We start from the raw sequence: 18,358 nt of genomic DNA on the forward strand, positions 1-18,358 counted from the left end.
CAACTTTCGCCGCGCGTGATGCATAAAATTTAGCAAACAAGATAAGGCAGCCTTACACTCGTTCTCGGAGCTTTCGAGCACGGACTGCTCGAGGTTGGTCGCCTTGATGAGCTCGTCGATGAGCGAGTCCGGGTTGGGCCTGGTGACCTCGACCCTGCAGAGGGCCGGGTTTCCACCGCCGTCCTCGGCCTTCTTTCTGCGCTCCAGTGCCGCCTTCGCCCTGTCCAGTGAGCCTGTCTCCGAGAGTCCGGAGCCGCCCGACGGGTTCCTGCAATTCAGGCGACGTTAGTATCTCGTCCTTCGTATTTTCCCTTCGTTTTTTCAATTTTATTTACACGCGTCGTAGTATAAAGGAAAATGTGACGAGGTCGCGAGTGGGAATCGTCGCTGATTTATTTCATTCGTTATAAACAGTCGAGAGAGAGGTAGAATAATATATAATAATAATAATAATAATGGTCTACGTAATCGAGATAAGCGTGGATAACGTATGCGACGTAAAGCAAAGAGAGCAGCGCGACGATCGATCTTGGCTAACTGTGAAAAATTCATCGCGCTGCTCTCTGCTAAACTAAAAAAAAAATTGATGAAAAATAATCGAGTAACGTCGTGAGAGCTGAACGAAAGAAAGCATGCGGTGTATACAAGGATGAGGACTAGAAACACACACAGATAGAGAAGGTGGGTGAGGCAAACCAAAAAGCAAACAAAATGTACAGCAAGCGTTTTCCTCAACGAAAGCAAGCGCAGAAAATTGGACTCGGTAAGCGTCGACGCATCGCACCGAGAAGGAGCTAAAAATAGAAATTAACAAAATAAAAACTTTTCGGTGAAAATTCATTTCCACTCTCGAGACGCCGAAGGGGAGACTGCCAGCTAACCGAATGAAATCCAGCAGTCCGAGCCGCTGCTTCCGACCGGTTAGCGAGAGTGGAAATGCGAATTTCCAGGGCCGAGCTTTGACGCACATCATCGAGAGCTTTTTCGAGGGTGGGAATTACGGTCTTTTAATTTTCAACAGAAGCACATTATAACGTGACACAGACATTCACTGGTACAGTCATAGGCGACGAACAAAAGCGTATACTCTCGAGTAATCCGTTCACCCAAACACACATAAAATAATTAAGATACAAAATATCGTCGAGGTAAGGGGATCTCGTGCTGAGAAAAAAAAAAGTAGAAAAAAGTTAGTCATATAGTCGACAGAGAGAAACTGACGGTGGGGTAATGCTGTTACGGTGCTGGGCGGCGGTGGGATGCAGCAGCAGCTGTTCGGGCAGGGCCAGCGAGGAGGATGACTCCTCGGAGTCGGGACTGGTGGCGACGGTCGCGAGCTTGCAGCAACCGCCGGCCCCTGTGTCCAGCAACTTTCGGTGACCGCCGACGCCGATGCCCCTGCCGAAAACAGAGACACACGCTCATCTCCTCTGCTAGATCTATCGTCTGATCTTCTATTTCTTTTTTCTCTATTTATAGTTCCACTGATTGCCGGAGTCGAGTGCTTTTCTGTGATTCACATAGGCTGCGGGTCGCCGACTTCAGCAAACAGAATTTATCCTCATCGGGAAAGGTGAGGGACGTCGTTTCGCAAGACGTTGAGTAACGATTATCGCCACGAGTACAATGGCCAGATAAGAGCGCGCCGTGTGTGCGGTGAATCATGTCTCGGTGTTCGTGTGCGAATATTCGACGCAGGTATATAAGGCGATGATCCGATGAATGTGTCGTACTCGTTATCTTCCGCGATGTGTGATTGAGAGGTATTGTGTGTACGTATAATGGAGATAGGCTTTTTCAGTAAAACCAGATCGTTAGGGCGATATCACTGCCAACTTGGTCTATACGAGCGCAGTGTCATCGTGTACGGAACAACGTATAGTACAAAAGTGTGTAATGACCGGTATATACATAAAAACATTCCTGTACTTGCCCCTTTCATGTCGCAAGTCGCATCCCGAGCTAAAGGAAGCAGCACGTCTACATACGCATGCACATCAACTGCGGCCTACATAATGCAGTCGCTACCATGGACAGAGCAGCCAGTGATGCGCTCGAAGCCCGCATTTGCATCGGGTAATTAGACGGAAAGCCGAGGTCACGCTCGATATCCCAAAGACACGATCATTCGCTCCGCCGATTTCACTACCGATCTTCAAGTTCGCGCAGTCGAATAGAAAAATTTCAATTTTTCTTCTCAAAAAGTAATGAACCCCGATACGACCGCCTAGATTTCGGTTCTCTCTCGAATTAGCCACGAGCCGGTGAGCGGTGTGCGAACGACAAGTTTATAAAGGCAAGACAAGCTCCTCGGGCAAACACGAGATCCGAGCTGAGATCAAAGCGCGCAATAACACGCAGGTACACAACGGGGGAAAGACAAGGGTAGAAACGGCACAATCAGACCAGACGGTCAAGGCTTTTGTGCTAACTCGCACAGGCGAAGCGCAATCAGAAGCCGGATTGTTGGCGCCGAAGATATGTATACGTGGGCCGGCTTCGTGAATCCGCTGATAGCGTCGCGGCGAGTAATTCGTCTCGGCGTTTCGATTTGAATAACACATTTGAATTTTACCACGCGGAGTAGTTTTATGGTCTGACGATGATGTCATTCCTCGCGCGCATCCCATTATCGACCGGTCATTGATAATCTCGCGGATTGTGTCGGTATAATTAAGCGGCGCCCGCATCGAGCGGTGATTTCAGCACTTTTGCGGAAAAGCGTGTTCGATGACTGTGCGCGAGAGGCTTATTTTACCATGACTTAATATAATCTGCTTCGTTCAAATTATAACTGCGGCAGCCGGGCTCAAAGTTGTCCGAGTCAACGTCGTACACCCGCAAGCAAAAGTTCTAAATGCACACAAGTCTAGAGTACAAATGAGAGGAGGAGACAGACGGAGCAGACAGACCAAGATAATAAGCGGAAGACTATGCGAGAAGACCTACCTTATCGATCCCGAGCCGTGAATTATTTAGCGACTAACACGCAAGCATTCGAAAGTACGATAATTACGCATGCAGAATTCGAAAACAAAACCAAAGCTCGGTCGACAAAGCAGCCCCGTAGGATCCTCTAGCGGTGCAGCAGCAGCAGCAGCAGTAGCGAGTATAGTCCTCTCTCCTTCTCGCACCCCGCGCAGATAAAATAGCAAAACTAATAGATAAGAAGAGAGAGAGAGAGAGAGAGAAAGAGAGAGAAGATCCGTCCCAAGCTCGGTGTCCCGAGCTGCGACCTACCTGTTATTGGTGAGGGCAGCGGCGCTCATGGCCGCGATAAAGGAGGCCCTCGCCGCGTCGGGCCTGTGCAGGGGATCGGGCGAGGAAACGGCTCGGGCCTGCTCGGCTAGCCTCAGCACCGGGCTGGTCTTGCCGCCGCGCTCGATGCAGTCGCAAGTCTTGGACACGCCGCGCCAGCTCGCATGGCCGATCTTCGGGTTGCCGTTGCTGCCTCGAGCCGAGACGGCCTTCGCCTCGGGCACCCGGAACACGGCGCCGGCCAACGACGCCATGTCCTTGAGCTTGCTGTCCTCGCTCTTGGAGGGGCTCAGAGGGATCTTGACGCCGTTGCGCTTGCCGCTGAGCGGCGTGTCCGAGGCGGGGCTGCTCGAGGCGGCCGACGATTTCGAGGACTTGCGAAGCCGAGAGGTCAGCGGCGTCGAGATCGAGGCGGCGCTGAAGCGCGAGCGAGGCACCACGAGGGACAGGGGAGAGGGCGGGGACAGGGGCAGGTGGTCGGTCGGGATGAGCTCGCTGTTCTTGGATTTGCCGTGCTGGTGCAGGTGGGAGGGAGGAGTCGAGTAGCTGTTGTTGTTGTCGCTGGCGCCGTTGCCGTTGCTGCTCGTGCCGTTGTTGCCGCTCGCCTGGGAGAGGCTCGGCAGCCGAGGCGCCCAGACCGGCCACGAGGGCGACCTATAAGTAGGGAACAAGACAACACACTCGTACACTTCTTCCTTCTGCTGCGCTCTCCTGTATCCTTGATCCTCGCCGAGGCTCACACATTATTCAATTCGTACGAATGTCGGAAGGGTTCGCGGTTTGGCTTATAACACTATATAAGGGGCTATATTCTTAAAAAAGTGTAAAACATCTATAGACATCTAAACATGACAACAGTAAACATCAACGTAATAGTAATCATCGTCACGCTAGGCCGTGACGCACTCTCAATGCAACAACATCGAAAAGGTTCTACACAAATATATATATATATAGTAAAAACTCGCCAGGCAGTGTCTTGTATAAATTTCGTTCGAACTTGGAAAGCAGCGTATAATCAGTGCCAGTATAGAATAGGTGCAAAATCATAAAGAGTAACGCAGAAAGAGATAAAGAGAGAGAGAGAGAGAGAGAGAGAGAGAGAGAGAGAGAGAGAGAGAGAGAGAGAGAGAGAAAACTGAGTGTACTAGTATATTCAACATCTATAGAGTTCGATAGGTGCGATAGTCGTGATTAGTCTCGCTGGAAGAATTAAAGTTGCGGTAAAGTATAGAGTAAGTTGGAGAGTGAAGTGTTAATAGACATGAAGGGACGTCGCGGAGGTGAGTTATATGGCTTTTCAGTTGTCAGTGAGTCTCGCGCCTGTGTGTGATGTTTATATACAATGACAACTTGATTCGCAGCGCGCTCCTCTCGTCGAAGGAGTTTCCGCGGTGAAAATAGGAGATATAAAAATGCTGTACGACGCGCGCGCGCAAGACAGAGAGATAGAGCTTTGAAAGACTCGAAGGCTAAAGTTTTTCAGCGAGAGTGAAGAACATGACGAGCGTTCGATACGCGGTTAAACAGGAAATTCAATAGAGTGCGAAGGAAGAGCGAGGGAGTCACGCGGGAAAAACTGCCGTTTTTGAGTGAGAGACATGTTGTCTTGTGCGGTGATCCGTATATGAATTGACTGATTTTTCTCTTTTCGATGAAACAAAACTACAATATAATACGGTCGCTTCTATCGTCAACTCCCTATATTATGGAATTACATAGTCTATTTACCATGATGATCGACAAAGTACAAGATGAGCAAAGTATAAAGAATCAATGGCACGATGATATCGCGGTTCGCCTTTATATAAATATAATCGAACCACGGCGAGCGAAGTTACCTGATGTGTCCGCTGTCACCGCTGCTGCTCTGCCGACTGTGCTGACTGTGCGAGTTGAGCGAGCCGTATCCCGAGCCTTTGCTTAGCTGACTGGTGTTACTACTGTTGCGGGAGTGGCCCGACTCGGTGTGCGCTTCGTTCAGCTGCTCCTGCACCGGCAGCACCGACGGCACGATCTCGCTCAGCGTCATCGGGTCGTACGGTTCCGTCCCGCTCAGGAGCTCTGCGTATGGAATTTTCGATTAGTTTGTACACACAGTTGCTCCGGGGAATCGAGTCTCGAGATAGACATCCCGAAGTTGAGCTCGAGCAGCTAGTTTGCACTTTGAACGAGTTTCAAAGCGAGCCGCCTATTTCAATAACGACAATGCCCCGGCTCTCAATTACACTCTCGCTTCCAGAGATCGTCGAAACATTTAAGAGATAGCGTCGTTTTCTCCGAGCGCGAGCGACTATTGTCCTCGATTCCCAGGCTTCTTAGTGAGAAAGAGAGAGAGAGAGAGAGAGAGAGAGAGAGAGAGAGAGAGTAAAGCGGTGCGTACCAGAGGTGAAGAGTGCCGGCCTCTTCTTGGGAAGACTGCCGAAGCCGCTGCTGGTGCTGGCGATGCTGCCCGCGAGGGATCCCGTCGACACGTAGTCCTCGCGGTTGCTGCAACGATCCGTCCCCGTGACCTCGTCGACCGCGTCGGCCGGAACGGCGCCCGGTACGCCCGGAACCGCCAGCTGCGTCTGCTTCAGCGACGGCGAAGGTCTGTTTGAGAAGAGGGAAAATCAGTGCATCGCAGTCGGGTGATAGCAATAATCGATCAATGACACTTACACTTTGAAGAGGATATCACCGGACAGCATGTTCATCTTGATGGCGACCCTGAGCATGGAGTTGTCCTGGCGATGCCTCGCGTCGTAGCCCTCCAGGAGGCACCGCCTCCGGCAGAGACCAGCTCCGGCGAACTCGGCGAGGTTCAGGTCGCAAAAGCCGAGCTTCTGGAAGGACCTGCCTCCCTTCGATTCCTGCGGACGAAAGTAACCTCGTTATTTATACACTTGGCTCCGAAAATCCAGTCGACGAAAATAAATTGAAAATGCTTTGAACTCACCTTTCTCACCGATATCCTCAATATACAGGGGTCGAGTATACCCGTCGATGCGTTGGCACTCATTTTGCAGAGGAATTTGAAAGACGCGTTCCACCTGACCGTGTGCTCCGCAACCTCCTCCCTGCGAACAAAGACAGAGATTTTCCCATTAGCCGAAATAGCATAAACCAGCTATAGCATGTTGGAAAATAATATTAATTTCGGCGAGGCACGCGAGAACGTCATCGCGAAAGGTAAACAGCGTCGGAAATTTTGGAAGCCGTCCAGCGCGCTCGCCGCCGCACGTGACTCGGAAGTATTTTATGTATAAATATATATATACACATGCGCCACCGCACAAGGCCTATACCGAGTGATCCGCGCATATAACGAGATCACACACGACCCGCGGTAATCCGTTCGCCGGGGATTTCGAGGATATATCCGCGTGGGCGGTAAATACTATACTCGCGAGGCCAACTGTTGAGGCTGCTCGCTCTCTCGAACGCTCCGTTGTTTTGACTTGATAGACTTGACATTAACGACGTTGTTATCATTATTCAATACAATTTGTCAAAACATGAACTGCCTACGGCAAGAAAGCGCCGCTAATTAAACCGCTCATATTATAGAGAGCCTGAAAACAAGGCTCACAAAGCTAGGACGCATAAAAAACTCCGAATGGCATATCCTCTCTAAAGCACGGCACATACGCTCGAAAGAGAGTGTCCGCTATTAATTACGCCGCGGCGGCTCGTAAAAATAGAAACTCGCGCGCGCGCGCGAGACTGTGTGTCGCGAAGAAGCTAAGTAAAGGGATTCTGCCGTATGCACGTGTGTATATAAAAGTGAAAATTGCGGCTGCGCGCAAACGTATGTAATTACTTCATTAAATCGCGCGCCGCTGTAAGATATTCCTGCAGCTCGCTTTGTTGTATATACTCTCTTAAGTTTCTCCTCGCGCGCGACTTTTCTTTTCTTTCTCTCCGATTGTATGCCGTCGTGACCGATGCGCGGATATTAATCCTGCCGACGAGGGAAAATACGCTTTTATTGAGGAAATTCGTCGGATTATTTAGTAGAGATTTTTCGTTGGTTTGCGGCACGTGAAAGTAATTGGATTACACCGAGGAGACAGTTTACACCTTTTTTTTTCTGTCATGACTCCATTAATCGCGCATCCTGCGGCTCTCAAGACTGGAAGCCCCTTGTGAAAATCCATTTATCACTTTCCGTTCTCCGGAAACGCCATGTATCACCGCTGCTTTTCAACAAACTGCGCCGCGATCCATCAGACGAGATTTTAGCGAGAAAAGCTCATTAGGCCCGCTAAAAAATTTGATTAGTTCAAAGGCCAAGCTCACATTGCACATCGTTTAGCGTTTTTCTCGATATTTCCCGATAGCGCCGGCAAGTCGATTACGCCAATCCGGCCGGCGAGTTTCCTAATTAATTCTCTTTCTGCCATCATCGACGAGAAATTTCTTATTATCGGCTGCGCTGCAGAGTTCGATAGCCTCGCTCATTAAAACTCGGGAAGAAGAAAGAGAGCAGCTGCTGTAGCGTACCAGCTCGTTTTTCTCATTCGGATCGAACGATTCTCTGGCGCGACACGTGTCGCGCGAGAGAAAATCATTGAAATGCTCTCGTTTCGAAGCCGGTGGTGACAACCGTATGAGTTTTTTCTTCGAACAATGGAAGGACGCGGTCGAATTTTTTCTCTTCGACGAAGAATCTTGTGTCCGATAAAATATTTTTCGTAGGTTGAATTTCCCCTGCGACTACTAAAAAAACAGACACTGTACGAATGGTCCGGGGTGTAGGTGTATATGTTTACCCGAAAAAGTCCAACAAAGCGAGAAAAAGAAAGGAAGCATCATTTCCAGGAGAGAAAGTCTTCTCTCGAGGATGGCGGAAGAGATTGGAAATCCTTCGTATAGGTGGTTCCGTTGGATACGTCGACAGAGTGCGTGGGAGGCGCGGATGACGTCGCGACACAATAAGCCAGAAAAATTGGTCTACTGCGTAAAGAACTCGGCCACTTGACGGGTTACATCGATAATTTTTTTCGCTCGCGAAAGAAATAACATCGAGATCTCTTCCCATTTCCCGGAACGAGCCTGCAATAAGCTTACTACGCACAAGAGAAAAAAATCAGCGGTCCTCGAAACAAAAAGAGCGACAGACTCGGCCCTCATAACAAGCCCCATAGCGCGTAAGTGGAAAATCGAGTTTCCCAAGGACGCGCGTATACACACGTCGACCCTTCATCCCGCACATACCGCAGGGCGCAAACTTTTTTCTCGACGAGGGGACGACGGATATTCGCGTGCTCTCTCGCTTTTTTCCGCTGATGGGGCAGCTATCTCTACTACGAGAGTTGCTTCGGTTTTCGGCGATTGGCAGCGATTTAGATAAGCCCGCGCGCGCGGCTGCGATGAATCAAATCGAGAGCTGTCGGTTCGAGATGGAAAGCAGGATAGGTGAAAAACAATTCGACACCCGCTGGGACGTGTAGTAGCGCAGTTCCAAAAATAAATCATACCGATGCGCCATCAATCAAACGAACTGCGCTCCGCTGGCCTACTCCCACGCATGCTATCTATCGCATGTGGCGGAAGTCGTCGCAGGATGATATCAAAGCGCATTATCGAATCGAGCGCACATTACGCCATCCGCGAATAGAGCATGTGGATGTGGATCAAGGACGATGACACGAAAGATCGCGAGAGAGCGACGCGCGATGCCGGAAAGAAAAAACGGACGTGACGACGCATCGGCTGGCGAGATTACGCGAGAGAGCTTCGATTCATAACCGCGTTACATGCACGAGACGAGACTTCCGATGCACTTTCGACACGGCATTGACGGGGCGATTCTAAAACTGGAATTCTCGCCTGTACATGAATCTGAGATTACTGTGCGCTCGAGAGCCGGGACGTATTCAAGCGGTGGGAGTTCAGAGGCCTGTTCAGGACTGTTTTGTTCTACGGCTACTATTTTTCTTCTTTTGAGAAGAGCTTGCGAGTAGTTCAAAGCCGCCGCGAGCTTTAAACCTTTGAAGCGACAGGAAGGGCTTTTTTATACGCAGATATATTTTATCGTTTTTTTACGTTGTATCTTCACGCGATAGCGAACATTTCCCTCCGAAGAAGAAAGAAAAACGCGGTCTCAATGAGAACACGTATGACAGCCGCCTGAGAAATATTAAAGCGGATAGTACGCGCTCATCTTTGTTTCAACCGAGAACGTGCGCGAGTAGTTTGACCCCTTGATGCTCTCCCCGCGCGTCGAGCTTTTTAAGAGCGCGCGGGGATTAAGGAAGCTGCGGATGCACCGGACGGACTTGTATGGATTTTATTATGCGACGGCGCGGACGCGAGAGCTGAATGAGACTGCGCCTTCGCAGGATATAGAATGGCTGTATTCTATCGGGGAAAGTGCTGTTCGTAACAAAATTTTCCTTTAAATACACCGGAAATTATTAACCGAAATTCATCACACACCCAGTAAGTCGAACAAAGGAATTTCCCATTCACGAGAATCCACCCTCCGAAAATACTATACTGCTATAGCCGTGATGCTCTACTCTTCGAAAAAGAGAAGGAGAGCCCCACCCTCCGCGTGACGCAGAGAGACTCTCTTGGTGGTATAGTTTCCGGGTCGCTCGGTACAGCCGTACGAAAGCAAAAGTTGACGCGCTGGCGGAACTATTGTCCCGACCTTCGAGCCAATTACCTCCGTAGCCGTCGGGAAACCGGGCCACGTATACACTGACCGAGTCGCGAGCATTCATATTCGCACGCTATTCTGATGACATTAGATTTTCTTGCGGCTGGGATTTTTCTCGGCGAAGCTTAATACTTGAGCGCTGGAAGCTAGAGCCGAGTCTCCGAATGAAATTGCAAATGTCGTTCGCACTCGCGGATCTTCTTTATTGTGCGCGTAAACGCGGGGGGATCATAAGCTGGAAGAGACGCGATTCGAAAGTAATTTCGCTCCGCAAAGTGACGTAATAATTCTGTTGAAATTTACTCTAACTTTCGAATGGCAACGTCCTCGCGATTTAATCAAGAGGCCGCTCGATCTAAGTGCACGTGTAATTCGCTGCAAACACATATAACGAGCGCTTTTGTGCAGCAGCCAAGTATTATGTCTCCGCCGCGTTTGCCTCTCGGATATGCAAAATAATGTGTCGAGGGAAGCCAGAAGCGGTGCATCAGGGCTGAAGCTCGTTAAATTGCGGGACGACGCTGTAAATTCAGCCGGTCTTTACTATCCGTGTTTTGAAAGCCGATGACGTTTCATGCACCGCGACAATCGTGCTGATAACCGAATTCGGGTGGAGGATTCTTATAGGAGGAAAAACGTGGGCGTGGGTGCACCTGAACTCGTGCGGGGAAATAACGTCGAATCGACTTGGCCGCGGGACCACGCCTTGGTTTTAAAGGTCGAAGGAGATACGCTATCGTCTTCCCTAGACCAGGAATATGGTTTTATAGTCCCTTTCAGAATTTGTCACGTACGAGGCAAAGTGCGAGCTTTTCCCGGGCTTTCGCTGGAATAGTGACCTATTTACATTCGCGACTTCGAATTGCTTATATCGACGGAAAATTCGAGCGATTATTATGCGCGACTGGCCCGATTTATTGTGAATCCACTTTGATCAAAGACTTCTGATACGGAGGCGACGATTAGAGCTTTTTCTCCCTCGTTAATTGACGTCACCAATTCGCGCCGTTAATAATACACTCGCTCACTTTTTTCCCCGCAAAACGCGCATATTGAAAGTTATCGATTATCCGAGAACTATTATGACGTCGTCCGGATGTCGTATGTGCCACGCTGCTACTCAGATTTAGCGTCGTGACGTCAGGCTCCGTGGCGTTACAGCGCGGAGTATAGTAGTTTTTCGAGTGCCGCTACGCGCGCGCGCGCGTGTGCGTCCGACTCATTTGAATTTCTAATTCCGCTAATAACGATGTTTGCAAAGCATATACGCGATTGGCGTGGCTTATCCCGTGGGCGAGATGAAATTGGACCTAATGATACGTGTTAGCAGCCGCTGCTAAATCGGTGCCTCGTTACCGTGTGTTTTTTCAAGTTTCGTTTTCGACATACGTCGTCCGTCCAAAATTACTTACACTACCACGTGCGCTACGCGATAGTGAGTATCGAACGGCTGCGCACGTTTCGATTTTCCCGCGCTGATAACGACGGCGCGTCAATCGCGTTGCACGATGAATCACTGCAGCCCCGAAATTTCCTCGGTCGATGGATAACAAAGGCCACGCACGCGCACGCGTTGATCAGGGAAGTCCGTGGCTAATTGTGTAGGTGCCTGCACGCGTCTCGGCTTTCGGCAGAGCCGGGGGTGGTCGTAATTTAGATTCTTTTCCCCTAATGAAATATTTGCAAAATAGAGAAAAGCGAAGTCGAATTTGCATATCAAAGCGAGAAACCCCTCGGAACGATTTTAATCTGGTTTTTACGTACGCGTACGTATACAGTGCGTCGAATGAAAGTGAAACCCATCGCGTCGCAGCGGAGGGAAAGAAAGAGGCACAGTAACGCAAACAAGTATGAGGGGGGAAAAGGGGAGTCGTAAATAAAACGCGATCGCGTGACTCGCACGAATTTCCCCCACCCCGTGTGCGCGTACGTTTTTCCGAGTTGATTTGTATGATTTTTATGCGCGAGGACGAGTGCGCTTGAGGATTTTTTTTTATTCAAACGCGCACGGCAAAAGGAGGGGACTCTTCATCGTGAAAATCAAGCAACGAAGGCACTTTGTTATCGCTAGGCAACACAGTGCGGAAAAAAGAATTTCAAAAACGCGCCTCTATCCAATAATTCAGTCGTCAAAAGCACAGGGAGTACATAACAAAGCTCTCTCTCTCTCTCTCTCTCTCTCTCCGGGAAAATTCAAGGAATACCAATTCCTACCGCCTTACTGCGAAAACAGTACGGAGCATGAGAAGAGAGCAAACCTTCAGCCACACGAGGTAAGTGCAATTCGCCGAAGCAAACAGCGCCGCAGTCCTATCCGTTCGAGCATCGGCATAAAGCTCCTCCCAACAGTGTTATACGTCCGAGCGTATCCCAAGCCACTCTACTGGGCCGAATAATGCATCCAGCTGCTGCTTCGAAGGAGCGAGAAAGAAAGCCGTTAGACGCCGGCGAATTTTACGAGAGCGCGACGACGCCCCCGCAGCGTTATGATATCGAAATGACAAGTGGGAGGAGAGCCGGCACTCTCGATCTTAGCTATACTTACGTTGTTATTTTTTCAAATTCGGACGTTTACGGGCCCCTTAAGTTGGCTAAACCTTCGTTAAGATCCGATAACGAAGCTCCCGCTGGAAATTCTAGGTTATTTCGAGCCCACGTCGGGCTATTTCGGCGCAGCATCGCTCGAAAATGCAAATTCGCCCTTTACGCGGAAGTTACGGCCTCCTCCTCCTGTACACGCGGCGGCTCTCTCATCGCGCTAAAATGCTGCGCGATTTTATACGTATAGCTACGCTCGTTTCCACGACTGATTTTCAACCTTCGGATATGCGCTGTTATACGACGACAGGAATGAAATTAGGGAAGACGCTATTTGCGCCGCTGGTCGGATTTTCTGTTTAAGGAAAGAGGATTAGCCGTGAGATTTACTCGGAAGTTATAAGACGGTTTTGCATAATGTACGCGCGAGCGACTTGCGCTTAACTTATTCCAAGCGCGTTAGGTGTAGCTTATCCCTTGAGGAGAGAGGAAGAATCTCGCCGAAAATTGCGGGGACACACATAGATCACGCTCACGGAATAAGGGGCGCGGCTATTCGATTTAACGAACGGCCTTTAATGGATCCCGCAAGGCTGACCGGCTCTTAATTAGCGGCGACGGGAGGAAAAGGCGCTTTTGAATTGCGATCGTTGATTGGAAAATAGCCTCGCGCATTGTGCTGCTGAGATCTTATGTGTGGAAAGCGATGATGACTTCGTTTAATGGTTTGGAGACAATATAATGCAACATCATCGGGTTTAATCGGAGAGATAGTGACGAGCTGCAGCGAGTTTATCGAGATTCGAATATCGATTAATAATATCAACTAATAAGTCTTCTTCGGAGAAAGTCTTTGTTCGTTTAATTTCAGCCGAGTTTCTGGTATTGGCAATGAACGCTGACCTGAATTCGGCTGCGTCTAGGGAATTACGCTCTTTCGCTAATTGAAAAATGAACTATCCTCTGCCCTTTTTCGGGCTATCTGCTCATCAGTGGCATTGGCGGTAAAAATAAATTGAAATTTTTATTGGCGAGAGCGGAAGATAATTAAATTTTCGCTCCGAGTTCACAAAAGCAGAAAACGATATTTTCAATAAACAATACAACGGACTTGCGAGTTTGCGTTGAAAAATTCGTAACGATCGATAGCCTTCGCGTATGCACATCTAAACATCCCGTCACACACCGACAAAAAAAATCGCAGCTGAGTCCACACGCGACGAAAAAAAACTCGCGCGCGATTACACGTCCAAACAGTCGATTACGTTGAGCGATCGTCTTCGCGAATTCGTCGTAGTTGCGCAACGCAGCCGTCGTCGCCGGAATTATTATCGCACAGCTGCGGGTTAAAAAAGGAGGGAGGAAATGCAAACTGCTAACGCGCGAGCGTGTGTGTGTATAAAGGCTGTTGTAATTATCGCGCGCGTGCCTGGCATACCGAGTTTTGTTTTGCGCGCGTGGGCGTATCTGTGTTTGGGTTTTTTTTTCTGAATTTTTACGCTCGCCTCGAACGTTTTAGGAATGTGTAATAAGCGGCGCAATGGACTCCTTTGAATATTCTATTAAGGCGCATTTTTTTTTCATGGCGATGGTTTTTTTTATTCCACCTTAACCCTTCTTCGATGAAGCGAGCAACTGGTACAGGGTCGTTTTACCGTTTTGGCTTTATTTATACACGCCTATGTAAAATGCGCCGCTGACTTCAAAGGGATGGATGATCGAAGTCAATGTCACACACACACGGCGAGACTATTATGCAGGAATTTTTAAAAAATCTTTTGTGGAGATTATACTAGAAGCAGTTTTTGGGTAAACTGAGAATAACGGCTTATACGAATGAACGACACCGTAGAAATTTCCCAGTTTCGCGCAAACCGCGGGGAGAACGTCGCAATTAGCATAGACCTCGTGACTCGCATTCTACGCAGAGAGACGACACGTTTCTCACAGATGTAACGGCAAGTCGAGGGGACATACAGTATGTGTAATACTCGAGCCACATCTGCGACTGTTGAGCGCATTTTATGCCGGGCTTTTCCAGACACTTGCTAGGAAACATGCGATATTTCAATGGAGCCATAAGTTCCGTTAACTCGTATTTACTAAACTAAATAAAATAAATTCATACGGCTCTGTCGCAAACTTCAAAAACTGCGGTCCCCCTCAGGTGGTAGTCGCGCTCGCGCGGCTATCGAGTTCGTAATTGCGATGCGACAATGGCATCGCCGTTTATGTCGTGGGTGTCTGCATCGTCGACGCCGATGAGATTCCGCGGAGGCGCCGGGGATCGATCGGCTGACTCGACGACGGCGCTGCGCGATTAAACCTCCGGTGCCCCGGAGCGTCTTTTTATAGACGCTGCCGTGGCTATATTTGGATCCTGCCTAACTGAGCTTTGTTTTGACCGATCGAATATATCATTCGTCTCGATTGAAAAATCGCAATTACGAGATATCGACTCAGCTTCCAATATTCTTCTCGAGAACTTATATTCGCGGAAAATCGCGCGTCTCCCGTTCGGAGAAAGAAGTTTCGTTATACGCAGCCCCGCTTAGTTTCTCGCCGATATGGAAAGTCTCTCCGAGAGTAACAGCGCCGCAGGCAAGGCTGTCTCAAGGTTGTCAGGAGCTGCCGCTCTCCCTACCACGCTCCTTCTTTCTATCTCTCGCTCCTGCGCTCGACTGTGTATATGCGTGTGCAGTGCAAGTATACGGGAGGCAAAAGTGAAATCCTTCCATTTAATTGCTCCGATAATACACGCGCCGCGCGCGAGAGAAAGAGAGAGAGAGAGAGAGAGAGAGAGAGAGAGCGTTTATGCACCTGCGAGTCGACTCCACGTAATCGAGCCACGCGATGCTTATGTAACGGAGAGTCGATTTGACTTTAGCTGGCTCTGTTTTTTCGGGCAAAGTTGCGCGTATCGGCAATTTATCGGCAGGCTTTTTTCGGTTAAAGGTTATTACGGCGAGAAAGAGTTTGGCTTTATGGGCTGTTTGATCTGGTCGTATAGCAGAAAGATTGCGATGATTACTGTATCGTAAATAACTTTTACTTAATTGATAATAATTTTGGCGAGAGCTCTTTCGCAAGCTCGTATTTACGCCGGACAAGTGGACGGTGCGGTCTCAGCCTCTCGAGAGTCGCGATTAAATAATGCACTTTACGCTCGTGACTTTTTATTAGGTGGCACTTGGGCTTTAACGCTAGTTTTAATCAGTTTCGAATCGAAAAACGACAACTAACGAGCGCAGTCATCGATGCGCCAAAAACTGTCGCTTGAAAAAAAGCTCGTCAATCCCACAAAACCGCTGCACGTGAGTAAAAAGTCTGTGCACGCGCGTTAACGAGGCTCCGTGTGCAGCAGTGGATACCTACGTAGGCATGCAGCTATCCGTCGATCGATACTATCGTTGTCGGCAGCTGAGTGCACGCGAACCCGCTGAACTTGAAAGGAGCTTATTTTCGGGCCGATGCCAGGCTCCTCGCGCCGAGGTCAGGAATTTCGCTTGTTTTGCTAATGTGCAAGGGGCTGCCGAAGACGTCAGTAGAGAGAGAGAGAGAGAGAGAGATTTTTCAGGGGTGAGCCGATGAATCATGCATTGGACCGAGTGTACAAAGGAAACTGGTCCACATGTGTCTCTCGCTGAGTTTATAGGTCACTGCGTCGTGGAAAGCTGTCGCTGTACGTCTTGGAGACTCGTACACGGTATACGAGCTTCCGGGAAGCTTTGTGTTGAACTACGTGTCTAATTATGATTTGTGGCGGGAAACGTGAGGCTATTTCCTCTATCTGAGCTTGATAAGAATTTTTCAAGAATCTAATCTAGAAGCGCACGACGCGACTCGCATCGCTGAAGAACCGGAAAAAGAAGCCGTAGTAGTAGGCCATCTTGTACCTGCGCTTGGTGAATACCGCGCGCGTCTGGTTATGCACGTCGGTGACTACTTACTCGCTGGTTAACCGACTTTTCGGTTGGATTACGCGTCACTCACTCACCTGTAACAGAAAGAAAGAATTGCGTCAGACAAGGTGTATCTAGGAGGATGTCTATATTTATAAATCGGATATTGAGGCCACGAAGCCTATATTTGCATCTTCCGCGTAAAAGCCGAACCAAAACAAAAACAAACCCCAGCGAGAGTCAAAGCTCGGACTAGCAAACAAGCGCAGCAGCTGCTGCCGCGAAACGGCCGTCTCTAAATCGGCGTTGATTTACGGACAATAGCGCGGAGCCTAAATCCCGAGCGGAGAATTCGCTCGCGTGCGAGATTGCGGGAAATCGTTTACTGTTTATCGGGACCTGCGCCGCTGATGATGCCGCGGCGGATGTAATTTTCGATGCAGCAGATTTAGATTATCGCAGGCACAGGCGCGATTCAACGGTTTGACGGTTTAATACTTGACGAGTGCAATATAACGTCAGGTACCGCATTCGGAGTAGTAAAGTTTTACTTTCCCGTCCGCAGCTATGAACTGGAGCATAGCCCGATGAAATCGAAAATATACGTTGCGCAATAACCAAAATACCTTATAGACACCGTCCAAAAACGGTATACCCCTGACGCAATAAGAGTAAAAGTCGAGTAAGACGTTAGCATCCCCGTCGCGGGCGAGCAAGTGTCATCCAATAAACGGTTCTCGCGAGTCTCGCGACCTAATCCAATTACCTGGAGCGAAATTCAATGTCGCGTCGCGAGAGAGCCGTAATCGAGAACAGCGTGCAGTGTGCGGCGCTTTACCGGTACACGCGACGACCGATAACAAACGCGGCTCTTCGAAGAAATCGAGAGCCGTCGACGAACGTTAATCTTCGGAGGAACTGCTCGATCGATAGAGGGAAAGCACCGAGTTTTGCTGATTTTTATTCGCAAGTAACGCTGGAATATTCTCGCACTGATAAGAGCACACGCGACACCAGCTATCGGCTTGCCAGTCGAAGAAGTCTACGGTAGCGACTCTCGGCCTTACAACATATAGATCCACACACAGACAAACGGATCACCAGCCGAGAAACCGTTTTGTAACAGGAGCGTGTACACAGCGGCGCGTAACTGTAAGCGAGCCGTCGTCGTCGTATATCGTATCAGGAATTTACGGCGAGTTATTTCACGTATGCGACGCGCGCAAGAGAGAGAGAGGAGAATGAGAGAAAAAAGAGAGAAGAAAGAAAATCCGTTCGTCGCCTCGTCGTCTCTCTATTCCGAGAGAGCGAACCGCGCGCTCCCTAGCCTATTTTCACCCGCCGCCGACGTTACGATTTTTTGCTCTCAGCAACAGCAGAGCGTCTTTATTTCCGTGCGCGGAGGCGTCGAGATGCGTTCGTTGCTCCGCGGAGCTGAGGCCGAGCGATATTGTGTGTTGTCTAGCGCGTGCGTTGGAGAGAGCTGTATCGCCACTTTTTTCGCTGATGACGCCTTTGGCGAATTTTTCCAGCGACTTTGATCAGCGAACAGAGCTTTTCTTTTCTCTCTCTCTCTCTCTCTCTCTCTCTCTCTCTCTCTCTTTCTCTCTCGCGTGAAAACGTAGCCGTGGGCTCGGCTTTTGTTCGCGAACGTATTTTTCTGGATATATTGGATATACGCGCTTTTTTGCTCTGCGTTCACAAACACCTCCTTGTGTGAGAGGATGTTCTTTCTCCCCAGGGGACACGCGATTGTTCGCGGATTGAAATAATATGCTGAAACGTATTATTTCTATTGTGAATGGAGCTTATTGTGTTTAAATTTGGCGCTGCGGGTGAAATTTGATAATTCGCGGCGTCACGTGTAACGACAATTACGCCGACGATGTAATCGATTATTGAGGCACATCCGATCGGGGCCTGGGAAAATTTATACACTCGAAGTTGTGATTGACAATTCGGGTGACAGAGCCAATTACACGGGATACGATGACGAGGGTAATGGATCGAA

The 18,358-nt window shown here is 49.2% G+C and overlaps 1 protein-coding gene across 2 annotated transcripts in view; it reads right to left on the reverse strand.

The window, feature by feature from the left end:
- LOC100121584 (protein FAM102A) overlaps positions 1–18,358 on the reverse strand; it is a 57,157-nt gene that overhangs the window by 4,247 nt on the left and 34,552 nt on the right. Inside the window, exons 3-8 of one of the 2 annotated variants that reach the window (XM_031923103.2) lie at positions 6,197–6,317; positions 5,920–6,110; positions 5,642–5,850; positions 5,100–5,322; positions 1,222–1,398; positions 57–268 (exon numbers count right to left, since the gene is read on the reverse strand). In XM_031923103.2, the coding sequence (XP_031778963.1) occupies positions 57–268; positions 1,222–1,398; positions 5,100–5,322; positions 5,642–5,850; positions 5,920–6,110; positions 6,197–6,317 (1,133 nt within the window). Of the gene's footprint in view, positions 1–56; positions 269–1,221; positions 1,399–3,240; positions 3,913–5,099; positions 5,323–5,641; positions 5,851–5,919; positions 6,111–6,196; positions 6,318–18,358 lie in introns of both variants that reach the window. The other variant, XM_008218315.4, reaches the window with a different exon arrangement.

The sequence above is a fragment of the Nasonia vitripennis genome, chromosome 2 (genome assembly GCF_009193385.2).
Source record: "Nasonia vitripennis strain AsymCx chromosome 2, Nvit_psr_1.1, whole genome shotgun sequence".
Lineage (NCBI taxonomy): Eukaryota > Metazoa > Arthropoda > Insecta > Hymenoptera > Pteromalidae > Nasonia > Nasonia vitripennis.